Source organism: Chelonoidis abingdonii, chromosome 17 (assembly GCF_003597395.2).
Source record: "Chelonoidis abingdonii isolate Lonesome George chromosome 17, CheloAbing_2.0, whole genome shotgun sequence".
NCBI lineage: Eukaryota > Metazoa > Chordata > Testudines > Testudinidae > Chelonoidis > Chelonoidis abingdonii.
In genome coordinates, this window is record NC_133785.1 from 42037498 (window position 1) to 42061167 (window position 23670).

Below are 23670 nucleotides of genomic sequence, written 5' to 3' on the forward strand. Positions count from 1 at the left end.
TAAGTTACCAAAAATATTTTAATTGCATCCTCAAGCTGTGTACACACCCTGAATGGGTAATCACAAGATCATATTACTGTAACCTTCATCCTTCCTTAGACATCCTATCCCTATTGTTTGTCACTTCCACTCACTGTACCCTATTTAAAAATTTAGATAATCTTCATGGTAGAAATTTTATTTGTTTGGTAAATTGTCCAGCAGAGTTTTGGGTATGGACAAATTGAAAAATCAATAGGATAAGTAATAAGCTTGAATGGGGGAGAATTATATATGGAAGCCAAAGAGTATAAACACAAATAATGAAAAGTTAAAAAAAAAAAAAAAAACCTGAGCATGAGGAACAGTCTCTCAGAGTAAGCTCTACAAGACTGCAGAATAAACTAGAAAAGACAATTGCAGAAGGATCTACCAAAATGAAGTTGTGGAACTCTCATTGCTTGAGACATTTAAACTCGACTGTACAAATCACTAGAGGAAAAAAAAATACTGCAAAAAGTAAGCCTGCCGAGGGGGGAAGGACCAAATGTTCAAATGTATTTTCCATTTCTATGAATTATGGAGAAAACAAGATTAGAAACTGTTAATACAGATTTTTTGACTGGTACTAACTCCCAGTGTTTAGGGTGCAAATGTAATTTTATTAACCTAGTAAATTATGTTTCTCACCCTGGAGACTAATTTCCTTTCAATAAAAGGTATAACATAGGAAGAGTAACAGCAAACACAGCGCATGTTAGTGCAGTGCTGAAGATTGAATTTCTCTTGATTTGCGTTTCCAGTCTCCGCTCTGCATCACACAATTCTAGAATCACATCCTGCACGGCTAAGGCCTGGCCTTTTACTTCAGCTGAAGAGCCAAGCACCACTCTTTCCACAGGTCTAGAATGAACTGCATGTTTAACATTTTGTACCTCAGCAGTAATTTGTCCTAAACTTTCTTCCAGGGTGCTAAGCTGCTGCTGTAAACTCCCCATGCAGGAACTGACCTGTTTAGAGTAGTTTAGATGTTCTTTTAAAGAAACTAAAAGAGGGTCTGTTTTTAATGATGCACTTGTGCCTTCTGTCCCAGTCCCAGCTTCCAACATGTTCCTCAGGGTCACAATGAGGTCACTGAGATCCTTCTGTTGTATGTAGTGGTGGGACGCCTGTTCTTTGATGGCCTCCTGTAAGCTTATCGGTCCCTTCTGTGCTTCAAGAACTAAGGCTTTTAATTCTTGCAGCCTTACTCGGTTGATATAGGTGGAACCAAGGACACCGATAATAGCTCCCAGTACAGAACCAATAATGGACCAGTTCTTTGTTTTTTCTGCTCTTGTTCTCTCTTTTTCATGGCTTTCCCTCACAGCTGCAGAGAAGAGAGAGAATTTTTCCCGCTCAGATTCCTCTGCACTTAAATAGGCAGTTCGGTACCTCTTCTCTTCCTGCAAAAAACACGACATATTGAAGATGTGATGTGCAATTATAAAATCACACTGAAGTCTACATCTACAAATTAAATATTTGGTTTGGTGTATACATACATTTTCCTCTATGCACAGAACTATAGTGGAATTTAATATACCTCAGCTGTGTCCTGGAATCATTTCTATCTCAGAAATGTCTTATTTTAGTGTCAGATTTCCTTAGTCAAATCTAGTTATAACAATCTGAGATGTAATTTCCAGTGAAAATTAAAGACTAAAAATGATGACCAAGAATTACACTTTAAGCTTTGCTGTGCAGAGATTTGTCACATATAGGTCTGTCATTGGTATCCTCCTCTTCTCCCTTTACAATCTGTGGATTTTTATCATCTTTACACCAATGACGCTCACATCTACTTTTCCACTTTTGATGTCTGCCTCCATGCAATCTTGCATCTCAGTCTGTTCCTCTAATGACACCACATGGATGTCTCAGGCAATTTAAAAATAATGTGGCTGCGTGCACTGCGCTTTCCTCCAAAATTCTCTCTCCTTACTTTCATTCTGTCTACACTGACACCATCATCTTTTGCTGTCAAATAGTACCATAACCTAAGAGTCCTCTCTCACACAAAACACCCAGGCTTGGTCTGTAGCTTGACCAGAATATTTTGAGAGTCCATTCTTTATTTTTTTACTTTGATAAAACTTGTCCAGACCCTCATCTCCCAAATCTGGATTACCAAAATTGCCTCCTCTCTGGCCTTCCATTATACATTGTCTGACAAACTGACCCATCTACATTACCTGACCCAAACAAAACACAGCTAATTGATCATCTTCCTTGATCTTCACTGACTACAATCACTTAATCTCCCTTTGAATCACTCCATTGGCTTCCCCTCTTCCATTATATCAAGTTCCAATGTTTTCTCCTCACCAGCAAGCCCTTCACAGCTCTGTCCCTCAGTATTTATCCACTGCTGTACTCTTACTGCTTTACCCTGTAGCCCACTTACAATGCTAGCTTCAACCACCCATGTGTTTGCTTCTCAAACCAGAATCTGCAAACTTTCTTCTAGTCTGCTTCTTTTACATAGATTTATAAATTTTAATCCCAGAAGAGACCATTTGTGATCATCTAGTCTGATATTCTGTACAGCACAGGCCAGAGAACTTCAACAAAGTAACTCTTACAGCAGATCTTTTAAAAAAAAAAAAATCCCATCTTGTTTTAAAAATTGTCCATCATGAAGAATCCATCACCATCTTTGGTAAATTCTTCCATTAGTTAATTACTCTCACCATTCAAAATGTATGCCTTATTTCTAGTCTGAATTTGTCTAGCTTTGATTTCCAGCTACTGGATCATGTTATAGCTTTCTCTGCTAGATTGAAGAGCCCATTATTAAATATTTGTTCCCTATGTATGTTCTTACAGACAATCAAGTCACCCCTTAACCTTCTCTTTTTGTTAAAATAGAGTCAAGGAGCTTAATCTATTTATCACTGCAAGGCATGTTTTCTAATCCTTTAATCTCTCTCATGACTCTCCTCTGAACGCTCTCCAATTTATCAACATCCTTCTTGAATTGTGGGCACCAGAACTGGACACAGTATTCCAGCAGTGGTCACACCAAAGCCACATACAGATGTAAAATAACCTTTCCATTCCTGCTTGAGATTCCTCCATTATGCACCCCAGGATCACATTAGCTCTTTCGGCCACAGCTTTGCACTGGGAGCTCATGTTCAGCTTATTAGTCACCATGAACCCCAAATCTTTTTCAGAGTCACAGTTTACCAGGATAGAGTCCTCCACCCTGTAAGTATGGCCTACATTATTTGTTCTTAGACGTATATATTTACATTTAGTCATATTAAAATGCATAATGTTTGGCTTGTGCCCATTTTACCAAGTGATCCAGATCATTCTCGATCAGTGTCCTGTCCTCTTCATTATCTACCACTCCCACATTTTTTATACCATCTTCAAACTTTATCAGCGATTTTATGTTTTATTCCAATTTATTAATAAAGATGGTAAATAGTTTAGGTGTAGGGCCAAGAACCAGTTTCGCAGGACCCCACTAGAAATAGACTCACTCAGTGATGATTCCCTGTTTACAGTTACATTTTGAGATCTATCAGTTCGCCAGTTTATAATCCATTTAACATGTGCCATGTTAATTTTATATCATTCCAGTCCTTATTCAAAATGTTGTGCAGTACCAAGTCAAATGTCTTTGACTTCTCTAAGTATATTACGTCAACACTATTACCTTTATCAACCAAACTTGTAATTTCATAATGTAAAACAAATATGAAGATAGCTTGACAGGATCTATTTTCCATAAATCCATGTTGATTTTCATTTATTAAATTACCCTCCTTTAGGTTCTTTATTAATTGAGTCCTATATCAGATGCTTCATTCTTGCTTAGGATTGACATTGTGCTGACAGGCCTATAATTATCCAGGTCATCCTATTTACCCTTTTAAAAAGTTGTCATAACATTAGTTTTCTTCCAGTCATCTGAAACTTCCCCAGTGCCCCAAGATGTATTGAAAAATCAGCATTAATGGGCCAGCAAGCTCCTCAGCCAGTTCTTCTAAAACTTCTGGATGCAAATTATCTGGACCTGCTGATTTAAAAATATCTAACTTTAGTAGCTTCTGTTTACATCCTCCATAAATTCTAGTGGAATGGAAAGAGTGTTATCACCAGATGACAAGACTGCATCATCTGCTTTTACCCAAATACAGAAGAGGAATATTTACTGAACACTTCTTCCTTTTCTGCATTATGATTGATAACTCTACCATTTTCATCTATTAATGGACCACTACCATTGTCAGGAATTTTTTTGTTCCCAATATAATTTAACAAACTCCTCTTTATTGTCCTTAACTCTGCTGGCCATAGATTTCTTCTTGTGTCCCTTGGCTTCTCTATCAATTTTCATACATCTCTCTCTATCTGTCTGTCTTTTGACAGACACATAGCTCCCTTCAAGTCCTCTCTAAACTAGGTTGCTTTTTTTAACAAGCACAGCTTTCTTCCTCAGTTGTGGGATTCAGGCTTTTTTGGCATCTAGTAAGGTGTTCTTAGATGATGTCCAATTATCCTTCAGATTTTTCGGATTAAATTCTTTCTCCCAGTTGCCTTAGCTCATAACTGTTTTCAGCTTTGTGAAATTGGTCCTATTAAAGCACCAACTGTATATTACTGGTCTGGACTTTATTCTGCTTGCACCTTATAAATGTGATCGTGATCACTTGTACTGAAACTATCATTAATTTCTAATTTTGTGATAAGTTCCTCTTTATCTGTTAGGATAAGGTCTAATCTAGTGTTCCTGTGTTGGCAGCAAAACTGGTGGCATTAGTAAACTGTCATTTACAATGTTTTGAAATTCCAAGGATGTTTTAGTACAGGCAGCATGAGAATTTCAGCATATGTCATTCAAACTAAAGTGAATGGAAAGCCCTCCCTGAACACACCCATAAAACTACTATCCTCTCCTTTATATTCCTTTTCAAAACCCATTTCTGCTGTGTGGCCTACGAGTCACCCAACATTTAATGACTAAGCTAAAGAGTCAACATTTAAGCAATTAAAAAAACTATAACATTTTAAATGCATATACACATTTGGAATACTTGATTATCTCCTTCTTCCCCAGCCTACATATATCACTTGTGTTCCAAGGCTGCGAGCTCCATGTCAGCCTTTGTATTTGTACAACATCTAGCACAGAGAAGCCCTGATCCTAACTGCGGCCTCTGGGTACTACAATAACCTGATCCGTAAATGAAATATTAAAAAATTCTTTACGTTAAAAAGGAATGGTTAAAGTTTCAAAGTCAAGCAATCAGAAGTTAAAAAACACCTCACCTCTTGAGCACCTCATAGTGTCTGGGTGGTATACCACAGTCCTTTTCTCATCTTTGGAACCCCTTGTAGGCTGCCAGATAACCTTAGCAGTTCTTCAGTGGCCTGGCCCTCTGGCAAGTCACAAAAGCCAAATGAACTCCTTCTGGAGTATTAAAGAGTCCAATAATTAAACAGTCTATTTGCCCTTACTGAGGTCTTCAACCCCAGCTCTGAGCCCTTTAAAATCAGCCCTTTGTTCAGGCTCCCAAATAAGGGTTGGCCCAAGGCCGGTGCAAGGATGCTTTGCGCCCTAGGCGAAACTTCCACCTTACACCCTCCCCCATCCCCGAGCCGTGCAGCAGCTCCCCACCCCAGATCACCTCTGCTCCACTCCCCGCCCTTGCCCTGAGGCACCCCCGCCCATGGTAGCTCCCCTCCCCGGCCCAGGGAGCCGTGCAGCAGCTCCTTGCTCCAGCTCACCCCTGCTCTGCTTCACTTCTCCCGCCTCCCAGGCTTGCGGCGCCAATCAGCTTAGGTGCCGCAAGCCTGGGAGGCGGGAGAAGTGAAGCAGCGACAGCGTGCTCAGGGAGGAGGCGGAGCAGGGGTTAGCTGGGGTGGGGAGTTCCCCTGTGTGCTGCCCCCCTTACTTGCTGCAGGCGGCCCTTTCCGCGCCCCCCGCCCCAGCTCCCTCTGCCTAAATGCTGGCAGCGACCAGGGTGGCTGAAAATCTGGTTGCAGCCAAAGAAAATGCTGCCCCCAAATCCTAGCGCCCTAAGTGACCATCTAGGCTGTCTAATAGGTTGCACCGGCCCTGGTTTGTCCCCTTCTTAGGCTTTACTCCGGGGACAGTAGGGGAACTTGTGCCTATCCACTACTCCAGGTTCCAAACCAGGGACCCTACTAGGGTGACCAGATGTCCTGATTTTATAGGGACAGTCCCTATTTTTGGGTCTTTTTCTTATATAGGCTCCTATTACCTCCCCCCTCCCGCCCTGCCCTGTCCCGATTTTTCACATTTGCTGTCTGGTCATCCTAGACCCTACAAACAGCTGACACATACTATTTGATTCAATTTGTTCCTGCTTCTTCCCAGGGCCTCTTCCTACCTGGCCCTTTTAGCTTCACCCTTATCTCAGGATTAAGGTTCTTAAATCCTCTTTCTCTCTGCAAACACAGATTTCAAAATGCAGTCAGAAAGCAAAACTCTGGCTATCCTTCAAGTTCCTTTGGCCAGAGAAGAACACCATTCCTTGCCCTTCTGGTGTCAGCCTGGAACAGAACTGCTAAGGCCCTGTAGCTCCTTTTATCTGAGCCTGCTGGGCTGTGACTGGCTGTTGCTAGCCCTTCTAGCCCTCAAAGGACCAGTTCTCTCTAGCTTTTGAGACAGTTGCTCCAGTGAAGTCTCTCTAAGCAGGACTGGAGGACTCACCTTTGCTGCTTTTTTCCTTCAACCTTGCTGCTTCCTGGAGTATGACAGAGCAGTAGTGCCTCCAGCAGGGGCCACAAAGGCCTGGTATACCTTATCACAGGCCCCATAGTACATACTGTCTTTAATGACAAGATCCACATCTAGATTTTTTCCACCAGACCTCTACCTCATTCTGTGCCCAGAAAGAACACAGTTCAGCAAATGAAGGAAAGTGTTCAATATTTCTTTTTAAATTCAATACTTTTTCTGTTAAATACAGAATCATTAATTTACTCACAGACCTTTCTCTGTTATCACCATATATCTGAATATGAGAAATACAGAGTTTATCTTTGTGACATGGGGAGGTATTATTAGCACCATGTAACAGAAGGAGAACTTAGGCAAAAAAGGATTAAGGCCAAATTTGCATGGACACTCAGTAAGTGGATCTACAACTTGAAAATAATAATAGTACCTAGCTCTTATATAGTGCTTTTCACCCATGGATTTCAAAGTGCTTTATAAAGGAAGTAAGTATGTATCATTATCCTGTTTTACACATAGTGAAACTGAGTTGGAGAGATGAACTGACTTGCCCAGTAGGCCAGTGGCAGAGCTGAGAGTAGAATCCAGGTCTCTTAAGTCCCAGTCCAGTACTCTATCTGCTAGGACACACTGCCATATTTGATGCAATTTGGACCAATTTTTCAGAAGTGAGGGGTATCCATGGCACCCGCTAACTTCAGTTGCATTTCTGAATGCTCAACAATTCTAAAAACAAGGCAGACAGTTTGAAGCTGACCACCCAATCATTGATACATCTAAAATTAGTGGATGCTTATGGAACTTTGGCCCTTAATCTTTCTATGAGTCATTTCTCAGCTGACACTATAGGCTAGTGGATTAGAGTTAAATCTGGAAGTCAGGGGACTGGTTCCAACACCGACTTGCTATGAAACCTTGGATGAGTCACTTGCTTGACTGGAGCATGTGTTTCACTATCTGTAAAACAGAGATGATAACAACTGCAAACATTCTGGTTTAAGTGACTTGCCTAGCATGTCACAGGAAGTCTGCAGCAGATCCAGGCGTACTGATGTGCAATTAACTGCCTTAGATACAAGATCATTCTTTCAGACCCCTTCCTTATTCACTACACACCTTCCAACTTTGGCAGAAAATGAGGCAGAGGCCCTACAGACAACAGCTAGTCTCATTCAGTACACTACCCTGAATCATTCACTGAGCACTGTCCACTTTGAGCATAGAATTAAGAAGTGGAACTGTGAAAAAATTGTATGTGAGCACCAAATCAGAGTTAGAAGGGACCACAAGTTTCATCAGGTCTAACCCCCTGCCAAGATGCAGAATCACATAGTTGAAGTCTCTACCATAATGCACATGCAAACGGGGGAAGAAGAAACCTTGATTATATTATTTCCTAACTTTTGAGTGCTTGGCTTTTCAACCTTAAGATTCTTTTAAGATTACATGTGAAGTATGGGACCATACACTGAATGAAGATTCCCTGAGCACCATCCATGATGTGCATCGAATAAAAGATAATAATTGGAGATATACCAATCTCCTAGAACTGGAAGGGACCTTGAAAGGTCATTGAGTCCAACCCCCTGCCTTCACTAGCGGGACCAATCCCTAAGTGGCCCCCTCAAGGACTGAACTCACAACCCTGGGTTTAGCAGGCCAATGCTTGAACCACTGAGCTATCCCTCTCCCCAAGAGAATAAAGCAAGAGTCCTATGGAAAAATAGTATGTGATCATATAACTAAAGACTGTATCATTGTGCATATGCACAAGGGGGCAAATATAGGTTGGCAAAGACAAACTTAAATTATAGCATTTCCTACCTCGATATAACACTAATTTGGATATAACGCGGTAAAGCAGTGCTCCGGGGGGCAGAGCTGCGCACTCCGATGGATCAAAGCAAGTTCACTATAACACGAATTCACCTATAACACGGTAAAATTGTTTGGCTCTCAAGGACAGTGTTATATCAAGGTAGAGGTGTATTTCAGTGACTTTGCAACCTAAATAACTTTTTAATCATAGCTTTTGTGTGTGTGCGTGTGCGCACATACACACACACACACAATTCTTCCAAGTCTAAATAAAGCTCTAATGCCTATCCTATAAACTCCAAATAAAGTTACTAATTTAACCAGATTTCATCTTGAAACTTGAGCATACTATGCATTTCTGATGCCTCAGCTTTTACAACTGTCTCCTAGATCCCCTCCATTCCACTAAAACAGTCCCTAATAAAGTAATTGTAATCACTGCCTGTGACCCAAGAACTTCTTAATGCCAATTGACAAGGAGGTGCAGAGGGGTTACAGGCCTCACATGGGTCTGCTGTATATATTTTAGTTCACCAGAAAGTATTGTGTGAGGGCCATGTCACTCTGGTCATCAAAATGTATATACAAATACAAGATAAGGAGTTATGTATACATACTGAAAATATGTTCTTTAAAAATCTGTAGGTATTGGTCACCAGCGAAGGTGAAAACTGGTTTTCTGTCAGATGACAGATGTTTACTCATTTATATGTTCACAACTAAACTGAGTATTGCCTCATTCAGAATGGGCTTCTTACCACCAGTCTGAGCTGAATGCAGATGAATGATTGTGAGGCCTTCAGAGAAAAAAAAAATCTAACAGGAAGAGAAAAGCAGGAGGGGGGGAAAACTCCTTCTGGTGGGCACACTTCAAAAGTTTTCTTAACTATATTTGGGGGCAGAGAAGACTCCCAAGCACCTTTCACTGAGGAAGTATGAAAATGAATAAGGGATCTCAGCTACCCTAGCTTGAAAACAACTGAAGAGAACTTTGGGTGAGATAAAACTCCTTTAGCCAGGAGGTTAATCTCCGGACACTCTGCTTCCCTCTGCAGACCCAATGATTTCTGCATAGCTCAAGAGCTTGTAACTTCCACCAACAGAAGTTGGCCCAATAAAAGATATTCACTTCCCTACTTTGTGTCTCTCATATCTCATACCCATACAGCTACAACAACACTGCAAACAGGAAGTTAACCTGTTTAAATTTAGTCTCTAGGAAGTGTTAAAATTTTGTCTCATATGCAACCATGTGTTCCCAATATTCTTACTCACTATTACTAGAATCTTTGATAATAAACTTATTTTTGTTTTCATTACAAATATATCTAAGTTCTGTGGTGTTACCACAAGGTGGCAGTCGAGAGCTGAATCTTACAAGCTGGTGTGTTCTGTTTCTTTCAGAACATTGGGCCTGGTAATTTTGTGAGTAGTCCATGGGTAAGAGGTTGGGTGCAGCAGGGAATGCTCCAAGGACTCATAGGTGTGTACCCATCACTATCTATACAGACAGTGAGACCTGCAACGGTCTGGAAAGTAGTGCTTGTGTTGCCAGAAGCTGGTGGATTCAGAGAGCTGATTCACAGCAGGCAAAGACATACCTGCCTCATGCTAAGGGCAGGTGGTGGTGGGGTGCCTCAGAAACCTGGATATCCCTGAGGAGCATCACACAACCTGATCAATACAACCAAGAATATCTCTTACCTAATTGCAGCAAAGAGTGCTGCAACCAAGGATATCTCTTCCTTAATTATTCTCCTTGACTCCTTTCCACATAGCGAATATCCCCTTTCTCACTGAAGCCTCTGGCTTCTGTGACTCTGTCCTCTCTTGGTTCTCTTCTCCAATGTAGCTGAGTGCTTTTTTTAAATGGTGGTTTCAGGTGTATCCTTCTCCCTTCTCTAGGCATCACTATATTCCTCTCTTGGGACTGTTCTTGGTTTCCTCATTTTCTTTCCCTATACTTCTCCCTGAGCATCAAGCAAAGTATAGATGGTCTAAACCAGGGGTCTCAAACTCAAATGACCACGAGGGCCACATGAGGGCTAGTTCATTGGCCCGAGGGCCGCATCACTGACACAAACACCCCCCTCGCTGCCCCTGGCCCTGCCCCCACTCCACCCCTTCCATGAGGCCCTGTCTCTTCCCACTCCTTCCCTGCTCTCATTCCAACCCCTTCCCTGAAGTCCCTACCCCAACTCCGCCCCCTCCCTGCTCCCAGAGGGAGCATGAGGGGTGTGGCAGGGGCTCAGGGCAGGGAATTGAGGTGCAGCAGGGGCTTGGGGTGCAGGCAGGGGGCTCAGGGCAGGGGATTGGAGTGCAGAAGGAGTGTGGGATGCAGCAGGGGGCTCTGGGCAGGGGGTTGGGGTGCAGGCAGGGGGCTTGGGGCAGGGAGTTGGGGTGCAGCAGGGGGTTGGGGTGCAGGCAGGGGGCTCAGGGCAGGGAGCTGGGAGGCAGGGTGCAGGAGGGCTTCAGGCTCTGGGGTGGCAGCGGTGCACACCGGGGCCAGGGCAGGCTGCCGGCCTCGGCCCCAGCCCTGGCCTCGCTCCGCAAAGTAGCTGGAACCATGTCCCTGAGGCCCCTAGAAGAGAGGGACGCAGAGCTCCACGCACTGCTTGCTGCGCCTCCAGGTACCTTCCCCGAAGCTCCCATTGGCCGCAGTTCCCCATTCCCAGCCAATGGGAGCTGTGGGGGTGTGTGCGTGCCTAGAAGTCAGGGCAACACATGGCGCCCTCTACTCCCCCCCCGGCTACAGGGACGTGATACAGCCGCTTCATGGAGAGGCGTGGGGATCGAGGGGGGCAATCCCGTGGGTGTAGTTTGCCCACCCCTGGCCTGGAAGAAGGCTGGGAGGGGGGCGCAGGCCGCTGCGTGTTTGAGACCCCTGGTCTAAACTCAGCATGAAGACTAGGGAGCACTGGAGCTGCCAAGACCCATTTCTTCACTTTGTCCATGATCCTTCTCTCTGAGTGCAAGAGTGAGAGCATGTATAGAGAACTGTTAATATATCCCTGTCACAGGGTTCAAGATGCAATCCAGACCACCAGTGAGCGGTTGTATCACCTCTCACCCTATAACTCTGAGTGCCTCACAATCATTTGCTACTATAGTTCTCTGCCTGGGATGCTCACAATAAGCAACAAATATGCAGCTTACACCATGAGTATCTGTGTGCTATGCAGCCAGTCCTGGTTCACCAACTGTGACCCACAACCCCACTCTGGCTTCCAACCAGCAAGGTGACCCCAACATACTTCCAGTCCTGAATTTCCACAAAACTATGTGCCTTGAAGTGTCCAGCCCTCTCCTGGGCACTTCAGAGGAAATAATAATGTGTGTTGCTTTTTTAAAGAAACAAAACACAGGGGACTGTACTTTCAAGCGAGGTCCCTTCCAGTCTTATGATTCTATGAAAAGCACATTACAGCTTATTATCTTAACTGTGGTAAATACACTCTTCCCTTCAAACTCAGCATTGAGCTGGTTTATAATAAAATAAAAATAAAACAAATTTATTAACAAAATATACATAGGATTAAGTGAGTTCAAGTATAAGGAATGAAGATAAAAAATGTTACAAGTAAAACAAAACAGAATACGCCTTCTAATGGGTGGCTAAGGCATAAAATACAGTTTTTGTTCAAAGTAGATTTCTTACCAATCTTTTTCCCCACTGATAACTCTCTTAGTCAGAACCTTCCACAGAAGCACAAAGGACTGATTTTCCTTGTCAATCTAGGAAATATCTTTGCCTAATCAGGTGTCTCACCTATATGGAGTTTCCAGAGACTTCAACCCCTCCCGCCCTCTCCTTTGGCTGAAGGACTCAACTTTCTTAGGGTATGTCCACACTACCTGCCGATCGGGTTTATCACATCTAGACGTGATAAATCGATTCCGGAACACGCTCCCCGTCGACTCCGGAACTCCACCAGGGTGAGAGGCAGAAGCAGAGTCGACATGGGAGCCGCGGCCATCGATCCTGTGCCATGAGGACGGGAGGTAAGTCGATCTAAGATACGTCAGCTTCAGCTACGCTATTCTCGTAGCTGAAATCATGTATCTTAGATTGACCCTCCCCTCCCCTCCCCAGTGTAGATCAGGCTCAGCTTGCAAGAGTTCTTGTCCCTTATGTGTGTCAAGTGATGGATGCCAAAGACGGCTTCTGTCCTTGCTTATATCTTCCAAAGTTCATTGACCTTGTTTCAAGAAGCAGGATGACCTCATGCTGTTCTTCCCTTCCTATGGACTTCCCATCACCTTACTGATTTCTGTGTAAATGGGTCCTCCATTGTTTTTGGTCACACCTTGCTTAATCTCATTGGAGACAGGGAGATAGGTGCTTCCCTCCTATATGGGAGGGAACCGTTTCCTCCTTGGCTTGGTCAAAGACTGTAAAGCATATTATTAATGGGTATCCATAACTCCTTATGTAGTGTTAATGGAGACAATTCACAACAACATTAATCACCAGCGTGTCGTTAGCTTCCAGAAAAGACCTTATTTGATACAGTTTTATAATAAAGTAATATTGTACACAAGCAATTGATTCAATAGCCTTTCACTTAGGATTCAGTCATTCTGTCCTTATAGACCAGTAAACCTTTGCAATGTATTCTTTTAAAAGTAAAACTCAGACCAGGAAACTCTCTCCTGCTGCGGTTTAGATGCCATGCTGTCTCCTCCCCCACTTGTTAGCTTGATATCTTTGTTTACCTAATTTGTAATTAGACCTTCATTGTCTCTGCCTGATGACTAGGCTGGATAGAGAAGCAAATACATATTCCTTTGTCTAAGGCAGCCTGTGTTTATGCACTGCTTGCCAAACACATTTCAAGATATAATTCCAGCACTTATTTATAATTGTTTATACATCCCTGGGCATGCACCATGCAAGAATATTAATGACTGAGTTATTAATTTTCCAATGATATATTTTGCATGACTACTTTTGGATACACATTATAAGCATAGTGAGTTGGAGTACATTGAATTGGTCAGTCCTTACCTGATACCAGTGAGTTCCTTCCCCTCTGGCATTGGGATGCTCTTAGGGTTATAATTCCCACACCACATAAAGAGATGGAGAAGTGGAGCTGGGTTACATATGAACAAAGAGAAAGCTACAGAGATACCCACTTCCCTTGTCAGAGGATGGAGGGAAATGGAGGAAAGAGTGGAAAGCCTCCAACAGTATCTCCCCTACGTCAAGATACTTCATTGATGCACTACGTTTTACCACATCAATTCACATTCTTTGTGTTGGCCTTTAAGAATCTTCACAGCTATACTTCTGTCTTATTATATTTCCTCTTTTATGCACTATGCTTTGCGACTCAACTCTCCTTGATACTCCCTTTGTCTCCTTCTCCATCCCTAACCCCACTAATCCCACATCCCAGCAGCCAAGGCTGTGTAAAGGAGGGTAGAAAGCCCCTTCCTAGCAGCCAGGGCAGAGAGGAGGACAAGAGGAAAATAGGTTCAGCAGTGTCCATCTATGTGCTGGCAGATAGGAAAAGAGAGCAAACTTTGTCTTTAAATTGTCATGACATATTTCCAGCCCAAGTGATACAGATACTTTTAGATCTGGCAATTGACCTCGAACAGCACAAGCATAGACAAGCATCACATGAACAAGCATAGCCTACAAAAATAAATAAATACTACTCTTTACACAATAAAGCAACTCTGTGGCTTTACTATTATTAAGATTTATACATCTGTGTAATGGGGTGCAAAAATATTATCAGTAAATCAGAAGTTAACTTTCACCCAACTTCCCCTTCTCTTTACACAGGGGCTGAGAAGGGAAGACTATAAATATGGCTTGCTTGAGAGGCAGAGGCAAGAAAATACCTTCAAAAAGGGAGGGTTCCACTCCCAGGGCTAGAAAGACTTTGCTGAATCTCTTACCTGGGGAGTTTTATTGTTAACTCTCTGATTATATTACATTATTTTACTTTTTTGCAGGGGTGAGGTGGTGGGAAGGGTTGTTACAAGCATTAACCCTTGAGGTTGAGACTTGGCTGATTATAAGTGTTTTTTCTCCTGTGTCATTCCATAATCTTGCAGTCCCTTTCATGCAGACTGTTAGAAAGTCTACACCCACTAGAGTGTTTTCACATAAGGGCCTCCAGCTTCATATGCTGCTGTTTCCTCTTTGGAACCCCACGTTTTCATATGATTCCACCAAACAAACAATAAGACTGTACCAAAAAACACTAAAGTCAGAAAAAGTCAGAGTTAAGATTGTCTGCACAGTCTTAATTCTGCCCTCTTGTGTATACACATTATGATACAGTTTATCAATTAATATCCTATACTTGTGGTTACCCAATAGATTTGCAACCAGCAGTGCAGGTCTCATTTGAGCAAATCTATGCTATGTCAGAACCCAAAGCACTGAACCTCTGGCTCTGCCTAGATTACCAAACCTTGAATCAAATCACAATCAGGAATCAATATTGCTGCCCCTAATTCCCTAGTTGCTAGATCATATGGGGACTGCCTGAACATTTTCAAAGCTAGGCCTTCAGGGGCCTACAGCCTCATGTGTATTTCAGTGGGAAATGAATGGAAAACAGCATTTAGGCTCTGTTATGCCACTTCAAGTATTCAGTAATGCCATTTGGTCTAACAAACGCTTGGGGCATTTTCTAACATTTCTTCAGTAATGCGTTACAGGATATAATAAACAAACATGTTGTAAAAGCAGCAAAGAGTCCTGTGGCACCTTATAGACTAACAGAAGTTTTGAAGCATGAGTTTTCATGGGTGAATACCCACTTTGTCCGATGCATGTATTCACCCACGAAAGCTCATGCTCCAAAACTTCTGTTAGTCTATAAGATGCCACAGGACTCTTTGCTGCTTTTACAGATCCAGACTAACACGGCTACCCCTCTGACACTTGAAATATGTTGTAGTGTCTCTCGACAATATACTCATTTTTTCCCGACAACTTAGAGCAGCGTAATTTCCATGTCACGACATTTTAGAGAAACTATGTCAATATAGCCTTCATGCTAAATTAGAAAAATTTGCTTTTAATCAAACCGCTATAGAGTTCCTGCGTTTCATCCTGTCTCCTGAAAGAACCAAGATGAATCCGTACAAGGTACAGGTGTTTGCACTTGGGTTGTGCCTCAAAATGTACATGACTTGCAATGCTCTTTTTAGGCATCTCCAACTTTTATCATCAGTTCATCCCAAACATCTCAAAGCAAATCACAACTCTCACAGCCCTACTCCACAAGAACATTCAGTTCCATTGGCCTCATGAGGTCCAAACTGCTTTCAAACAATTAAGGCTAGCCTTTACTACTGCTCCTATACTGGTTCACCTGGACACCATGCAGTTGCTTTTTGCAGAAGCAGACACCTCTAGTATGGTGACTGAAGCAGTACTCTCACAAAGACAAAGAGCAGAGCAGACTTTACATCCCTGTGCTTATTATTCCCAGAAACTCAACCTTACAGAGAAGAAATGCAAAATCCTGGACAAAGCACTTCTAGCAATCAAAAAAGCCTTCAAAGAATGGCATCATCCCCTTGAGGGGATGTCTTTTTCATGGTTCAACTTCTTTATCTCCTATCGTCCTGGCAAAGACTTAGCAGCTTTGCCATTTCTACCTTATCCCAAAAGGGAGAATATTACACCAATCAAAAGGGTCTGAGCCAGGAAATATCTCACATACTTAAACCCCATAATCTCCTGAATGCTGCCACCCCACAGGATTTATTTTCTATAATCCATTCTGCCTCTGTTTAGAGAATACCTTCTGAGGACTTAGCCACACTAAACAAAGAACCACATGACACTCAGGAGAGAGTCATGTTCCTGAAAGGTCATATCTGCATTCCCCTTGGTCCCCTACATGTGGAGGCACTGCAAGTATGCCATGACTTCCTGCTAGTGGAACATCTGGGGCATCTTAAAACCCTATGTTTGGTATCCTGTTTCTTGTGGTGGCTCCAAAAATATTCTACAACATAGCTGTTTGTTGATTCCTGCAACATGTGTGCTCCCGCCAAGACACCACATGGTAAACCCTTTGGGTTCCTTCAACTCTTGGAAACCCCAACAAGGGCTTCAGCAACTATCGCATTAGATTTTATTATAGAACTGCCAGGGTCCAGTGGGTTTATGATCATCCTCACAGTTGCAGACCACCTTACAAAAATGGCCCATTTTGTTCCCTGTATCTAAAGAAACAGTCCAGCTATGGATAACCCAGGTTTGTTCATATCCATGGTCTCCCCAATAACGTTCTCTCTCATTGAGGGATGCAATTCATCTTTTGGTTCTCATGGGAGGCACTGAAAATTCTGTGGGTCCATATATGCCTCTCTTCTGCTTAACATCCTCAGACCAATGGTCAAACAGAGAACGTAAACCAAATCTTGGGACAGTATCTATGATGCTACACCAACTACCATTTCAATGACTGATCCTCGCTATTACCATATGCAGAACATGCTTCCACAAGTCAGAGCCCTTTCTTTGAAAACTACAAGTTCCACCCAAAATTACCTGCACCCTCATCCAATCCAGCAGCATCAGATTGGATTCAACAGATCTATCAGACTCAGGAGAGACTGAAGGGCCATTTTGAAAAAGCACAACTGGATTATAAAAGGCATGCAGACCAGCACAGTCAACCAAGTCCCCCTTATTCAATATGGGATAAGGTATAGCTCTCAACAAAACATCTTTGTACAGACAGACCTTCCTGCAAACTAAATTCCTAGTTCCTGGGTCCCTGTCGAACCTGATGACAAATCATCTCAGTCACCTTTGAGCTCCATCTGCCTCAACCCTCGGGATCCATCTGCTTTTCCATGTTTCAATGTGAAAACATATACAGAAACTCCCTTCCCTCAGCGGGAGCAATCACCTTCTCCACTGGTATGTGTGCAAGACCACGAAGAGTACATCATTGATGAGGTCCTTGATTCCAAGTTTAAGTAGGAGAAACTCTGGTACCTATTCAGCTGGGAAGGGTATGGCTCAAAGGTATGTACGTGGGAACTGGCAGAAAACAGTCATGCCTCTTCTCAAGGTGTTCCACAAAAATTACAGAGAAACCTGGTCCAGCATCCCCTCCCAGCCAGGATACCCCTAGGGGAGAGGGTACTGTCATGACCCCATGGGTCTTGAACCAGGTCTGCTGGGTTCCCAGTTGGCTGTCAGCTCCCACCCCCCACCCAGCAGCTCACTACTAACTGACTGACCAAAGAGATGATGAAACCTGAAGCTACATCAGGAGGCTCCTCTGAGTCCTGATTGTAGGAACACCAGGACCTCTGATTGGATTTAAAAAGGACGCCCTGACCAAAGAGAGGCACAGGAAGTTGTCTCCACAACTGGGCTCTACCTGGTTGCTATATCAGACCCTGCCTTCTTATCTCACTCCTGAATCCAGTTTCCGTCCTTTGCTCTTTGTTCCTGCTTTCCTGACCTGTTCCTGGTTCCATACCTCTAGTCTCCAACTTTGGCTCCAACTCTTGGCTTGATTCCCCAAACCTGATTCTGGCTCTGATCTTGATTCCGATCCTTGACCTGATGCCCAGCTCCAACTTGTGCTCCAACCACTAGAGCTGGTCACATACATCCGGGCCCCAACAAATGCATGCAAATACCATGATCTTCAATTACTTATCAAGACATCTCCAGAACATGAGACACTTCCAGAAAACTGTTTCACACACCTTAGGACAGTGGTTCTCAAACTTTTGTACTGGTGACCCCTTTCACATAGCAAGCCTCTGAGTGCTACTCCCCTAATAAATTAAAAACATCTTTTTATATATTTAATACCACTATAAATGCTGGAGGCAAAGTGGGATTTGGGGTGGAGGTTGACAGCTCGTGACCCCCCAGGTAATAACCTGGCAACCCGCTGAGGGGCCCCAACCCCCAGTTTGAGAACCCCTGCCTTAGGAGTTCCAATAGAGCAAGGTTTCTTTATGCAGCCAGCAGGGGCTTTTTGCGCAGCCATAACAGCCTCCTGGGTGGCGATGGGTGGGGGGCAAAGCATCGGCCCCTCCCACTTCCTCCTTGTTGCTCCTGGATAAGCTGCACTGCCCTGCACTGCCTCTGGAGAAAGATGGGGCACAATGCTGCAGGAGCAAGTTGAGTTCTTGACCCACATCCGGTGGAGGGGGTTTGAGCAGCAGGCTCCAGGGGTGGGTCCTAAGGAACCTGGCCGTGTGGCCCCGGGCTCTGACCGTGGGGCAGCGGGTACTGACCCCCCTGGCTCTCGCTACGCAGCCCTAGCCTCCAACTCTAGGCTGAGTGCAGCCCAGAATTTAGCTACTTCACAGATCTTGCCTTAACTGTGTATCCCACTAATGTGTTGATTAAAGAGATAGGTAGTAAACAATCTCACAATATAAAAGATGATTAACTGTCAGACCATTAAGATTGTGTGTGTGAATGCATTCACTGAGGAGGAAAATGCGTACAGTGACAAGGGTAGGGTCGATACTGCAGCAGCATCCAGTATAATGCCATATAGTACACATGCAGAAAATAGGGACGTAAAAGTTAAAATACTTACTCAGCAGACACTTTGGTCTTAACGGATGAGACATAAACTTGGAAATCATGAGACTGGTTCTGATATCAACTTCCTGTGAAACCCTCTATGAGTCACTCTCTCAGAGCCTCTACTTTACCACTTGTACAACAGGGATAACAACAAACTATATCTTAGCCTTGATCTAGACAGTGGTGACAGCTTTAGCCCTATGTAATGTATGCAGTCACGAGGTCCTATTCTTCCAGGGGTCTCATAACACACTGACCTGACCCATCAGCTAGAGTGCTATCCTTAATTCTTTCTCTTGTCCTTTTGAACTCTGGTGCCAGAATTGGTAGAAGACCTTCTCACATCATTGCTTGGAAAGCTGCATGTCAGCTCCACCTAGTGGCATTCTGATCCAAGTAGAAGTGCCACTTATTTTTGAGTGTGCACAACCTTTAATAAGGTTAAGAAGTTCTGCAATCAGACAAGCGGCAGCAGGTGTGGTTATCATGGACACTCAGGTGGGAATGGACAACATCGTAAGTGGGGAGGAAGATGTATGGGGCCATGCAGATATTATTTTAGCTAGAACCAGTCCTGTCAAGCAGATTAGCTGCTCATGAACTAAATTCTGCCTTTAAAAATTATTCAATTCTAGACTTTCTTATTGAATTCCAGCTTTACAGGGAACATTGTCCCAACTACTCCTGCCTCCTTAGGCAGACAATTTATTCTCAATGTTCACTTAATCTTGGGTTTTCTTCCACAGCTTTATTAGTGTATTCCAACCCTAACCTATATGATCCATCTCTCTAACGTGTAGAGTACCAAATTCATCTCAAGACAATGGCACTAGAGATTAATTTAGGTTTCAGTTTTAGAAATAGGATTGGCTATTTGCAATAACGATCAGTGGAGGTAAAAACAAGGGACCCACTGCCCCCAGGCTCCAACTCTTAGCATATCCCTTACCTGCAGCAATCTGTGTTCCAGGGTAGCCAGTTCTAAGTACTGGGTGTCTTCCCGGGATACTCGATCCAAACGATCGCGAACTTCCTTCAGTTTGATTTGATGGGCTTCTAAGCTCTCACGAGCTTCTCGTACGATCCCTCGAGCTACCATAAACACTTTTTCAGCCTAAAAAGAAGGAATGCAAACAAGTTCCCATTTATCACTAAGTAGGTCTAAATTGCTGACTTCATGGATGTGAATTTGGAGAAGGGAGATTTCTCAGTTAACAAAGTCCAGAAGACGAGCTACTAGGTTTGAACACATTCATAATATTAATTCATTCCTCTGTTCATTTCCAGCAAAGAAGATATACAGTTGCTCTTTTTCCAAAGTTCAGTGAAGGACTCTCCTTTCTACTGGCGAACTAAGTTCTGTATCTGCAGTCTTTGTGACCCAGGGACCTCGGTGTCAACTAGCAGGAGATACAGGGATGAATAAGGATTACAGTAGGGCTGTCACATAATTAAAAATATTAACTGTGCGAATACAAAGTGTTCAGTGATCACTTTATTTTTTATTATAAATATTTGTACTGTAAAAATAAAAAGTAGTATTTTTCAATTCACTTAATACAAGCACTGTAGTGCAATCTCTTTATCATGAAAGATGAACTTACAAATGTAGAATTATGTACAAAAAAACTTGCATTCAAAAATAAAACAATGTAAAATGTTAGTGCCTACAAGTCCACTCAGTTCTACTTCTTGTTCAGACAATCGCTCAGACAAACAAGTTTGTTTACATTTGCAGGAGATAATGCTGCCCGTTTCTTGTTCACATCACCTGAAAGTGAGAACAGGCATTTGCATGGCACTGTTGTGTGAATGTTCATAAAGTTGTCTCTGAATACTGTGTAGGTGCCTCAGTTTCCCCTATGCAGTTCTTAAGTATCTAGGTGGTGGGAGAAGGGGGTGTGATTGTTGCAGAGCCCTCGAGAGCAGATGTGATGCTGGCTGGACAGAAAATGGCCAATACTCTGTCTCCTGGCAACTAACGATCTGGGCCCCTTCTCTACAAAGGTGCCAGCTGAAGGTGTTGGAGAATAAATAGATCAGGCAACCTCCTGGCCTGGAAAAGAGACAAAGCCCAAAGGAGGAGGGGCTGGAGAGTTTTTCAGTCTGGGGTTGGCTGGGGACATGGAGTGAGTGCAGACGTGGTTATCTGGCTCACTGCCCCCCAAAATGGACCGGCTGAGGGGTCTTGTTCTCTGTACCTACAAGCTCTGTTTTAGACCGTGTTCCTGTCATCTAATAAACCTAAGAATCACTTAGGTCTGACTGCAAAGTTGGGGTGCAGGACACTCTGGCTTCCCCAGGACCCTGCCTGGGCGGACTTGCTGTGGGAAGCACACGGAAGGGCAGAGGATGCTGAATGCTCCAAGGTCAGATCCAGGAAGGTGAAGCCATGTGAGCTTCTTGCCCTGAAGACAGTCTGCTCACAGAGAGGACACTTCACCAGAGTCCTGACTGGCTTTGTAGAGAGCAGTTCCAGAGCATCGCCCAGGGACTCCGTGACAACTGGTGGCAAAGGTGGGATGGACTGCACCCCATGGATGGTGCTTCTTGCAGTAAGTGGCTGGGAAGCAGTAAAACAAAGGGGGGATAACGAGGAACAGGCGTGCTGAAGGGTCAGAGAGGGATGGCTCAGGGGGCGATTTAATCCCTAGGAGTGTCTGACCAGCGAGAAGGACATTTGCAATAATAGGGTTTCCCTGGGGATTGCAGCGAGCAGTCCCAGGGGCAGAGAAGTCTCCAGCTCAACTCTGGCAAAGAGGTGGTGACCTCGAGAAGGGCTGGCACACTAGGTGTTCTTCCTGGAAACCATGGGGGAGCTAAGAGCACACAGGCCTGTGAGTCCAAAGCAACTTGGGAACAGTGAAGTGATGGGCTATCACCATCTCCTCAAGGAGCACATTGTAATCTTGTGCAAAAAGAGAGGGTTATGCATTGGGACGTTCATCAAGGCACATTTAATCGTTCAGCTGAAGGACAAGGACCACTCTAAGGAGCAGATTCCTGACCCAGATTGGGCTACAAGAGGATCTGGGAGTAGCTGAAGTGGTAGCCAGGCATCCCCAAGAGTCTGGGCCCCAACCAGATGGGGGTCTTCACAATCGGGTTCCCCATCTGGGGATCAGAGATGGATGGGATTGGAGCTGAGTCCAAGAAAGTGAGAGGACCGTGAGAGACAGCAAGAGCCCAAGAAAGAGCTGCAGGAAAAGCAGCAGCAGCATGAACTGGTGATGGTGGAGCAGAGAGGCATAGGGACTTCCCAGGGGTGAGTAGGGATAGACCCTGGGCTGCCAGTTCCGCAGGGAACCTCGATACTAAATTGCCCTTCACGCTTCAATCACCATTCCAGATGACATGCGTCCATACAGATGACGGATTCTGCTCGATAATGATCCAAAGCAGTGCAGACCGATGTACGTTCATTTTTATTATCTGAGTCAGATGCCACCAGCAGAAGGTTGATTTTCTCTTTTGGTGGTTCTGTAGTTTCTGCATCAGTGTGTTGCTCTTTTAAGACTTCTGAAAGCATGTGCAACATCCCGTCCCTCTCAGATTTTGAAAGGCACTTCAGATTCGTAACTCTTGGGTCAAGTGCTGTAGCTATCTTTAGAAATCTCATACTGGTACCCTCTTTGTGTTTTGCCAAATCTGCTGTGAAAGTGTTCTTAAAATGAACAACATGCTGGGTCATCATCTGAGATTGCTATAACATGAAATATATTGTAGAATGTGGGTAAAACACAGAGGCAGGAGACATATAATTTTCCCCAAAGGAGTTCAGTCACAAATTTAATTAAGACATTTTTTAACAAGAGTCATCAGCATAGAAGCATGTCCTCTGGAATGGTAGCCAAAGCATGAAGAGCCATACGAATGTTTAGCATATCTGGCACGTAAATATCTTGCAATGCTGGTTATAAAAGTCCCATGCAAACATCTGTTCTCGCTTTCAGGTGACATTGTCAATAAGAAGCAGGCAGCATTATTGCCCGTAAATGTAAACAAACCTGTTTCTCTTGGCAATTGGCTGCACAAGAAGTAGGACTGAGTGGACTTGTAGGAGCTAAAGTTTTACATTGTTTTGTTTTTGAGTGCAGTTATGTAACAAACAAACAAAAACAAAACCTACATTTGTAAGTTGCACTTTCCTGATAAAGAGATTGCACTACAGTACTCGTAGGAGGTAAACTGAAAAATACTATTTCTTTTGTTTATCATTTTTACAGTGCAAATATTTGTAATAAAAATAATATAAAGTGAGTATGTACACTTTGTACTGTGTTGTAATTGAAATAAATATATTTGAAAATGTAGAAAAACATCCAAAATAGTTAATAAATTTCAACTGATATTCTATTGTTTAAAAGTGTGATTAAAACTGTGATTATTTTATTTAGTTGCGATTAATTTTTTTGAGTTAATCGCTTGAGTCCTAGCTCACAGGGATCTCCTATATCTGGTATTTACATACTAGTTCACCAAAGAGGGTCATGTGAGGTCTTTACTGAAAGACTGTGTCACACTCGTCTTCATAATAATTGTGAAAGTACTGATAACATGT

The 23670-nt window shown here is 43.3% G+C and overlaps 1 protein-coding gene across 2 annotated transcripts in view; it reads right to left on the reverse strand.

Moving 5' to 3' along the window:
- The window catches only part of CCDC51 (coiled-coil domain containing 51), a 27980-nt gene continuing 4310 nt past the window's right edge, over positions 1–23670 (reverse strand). Inside the window, exons 3-6 of one of the 2 annotated variants that reach the window (XM_032777727.2) lie at positions 20059–20223; positions 13566–13606; positions 9316–9373; positions 1–1424 (exon numbers count right to left, since the gene is read on the reverse strand). In XM_032777727.2, coding sequence (XP_032633618.1) covers positions 678–1424; positions 9316–9373; positions 13566–13606; positions 20059–20223 — 1011 coding nt within the window. In that variant the 3' untranslated portion in view covers positions 1–677. The remainder of the gene's footprint in view (positions 1425–9315; positions 9374–13565; positions 13607–20058; positions 20224–23670) is intronic. The other variant, XM_032777733.2, reaches the window with a different exon arrangement.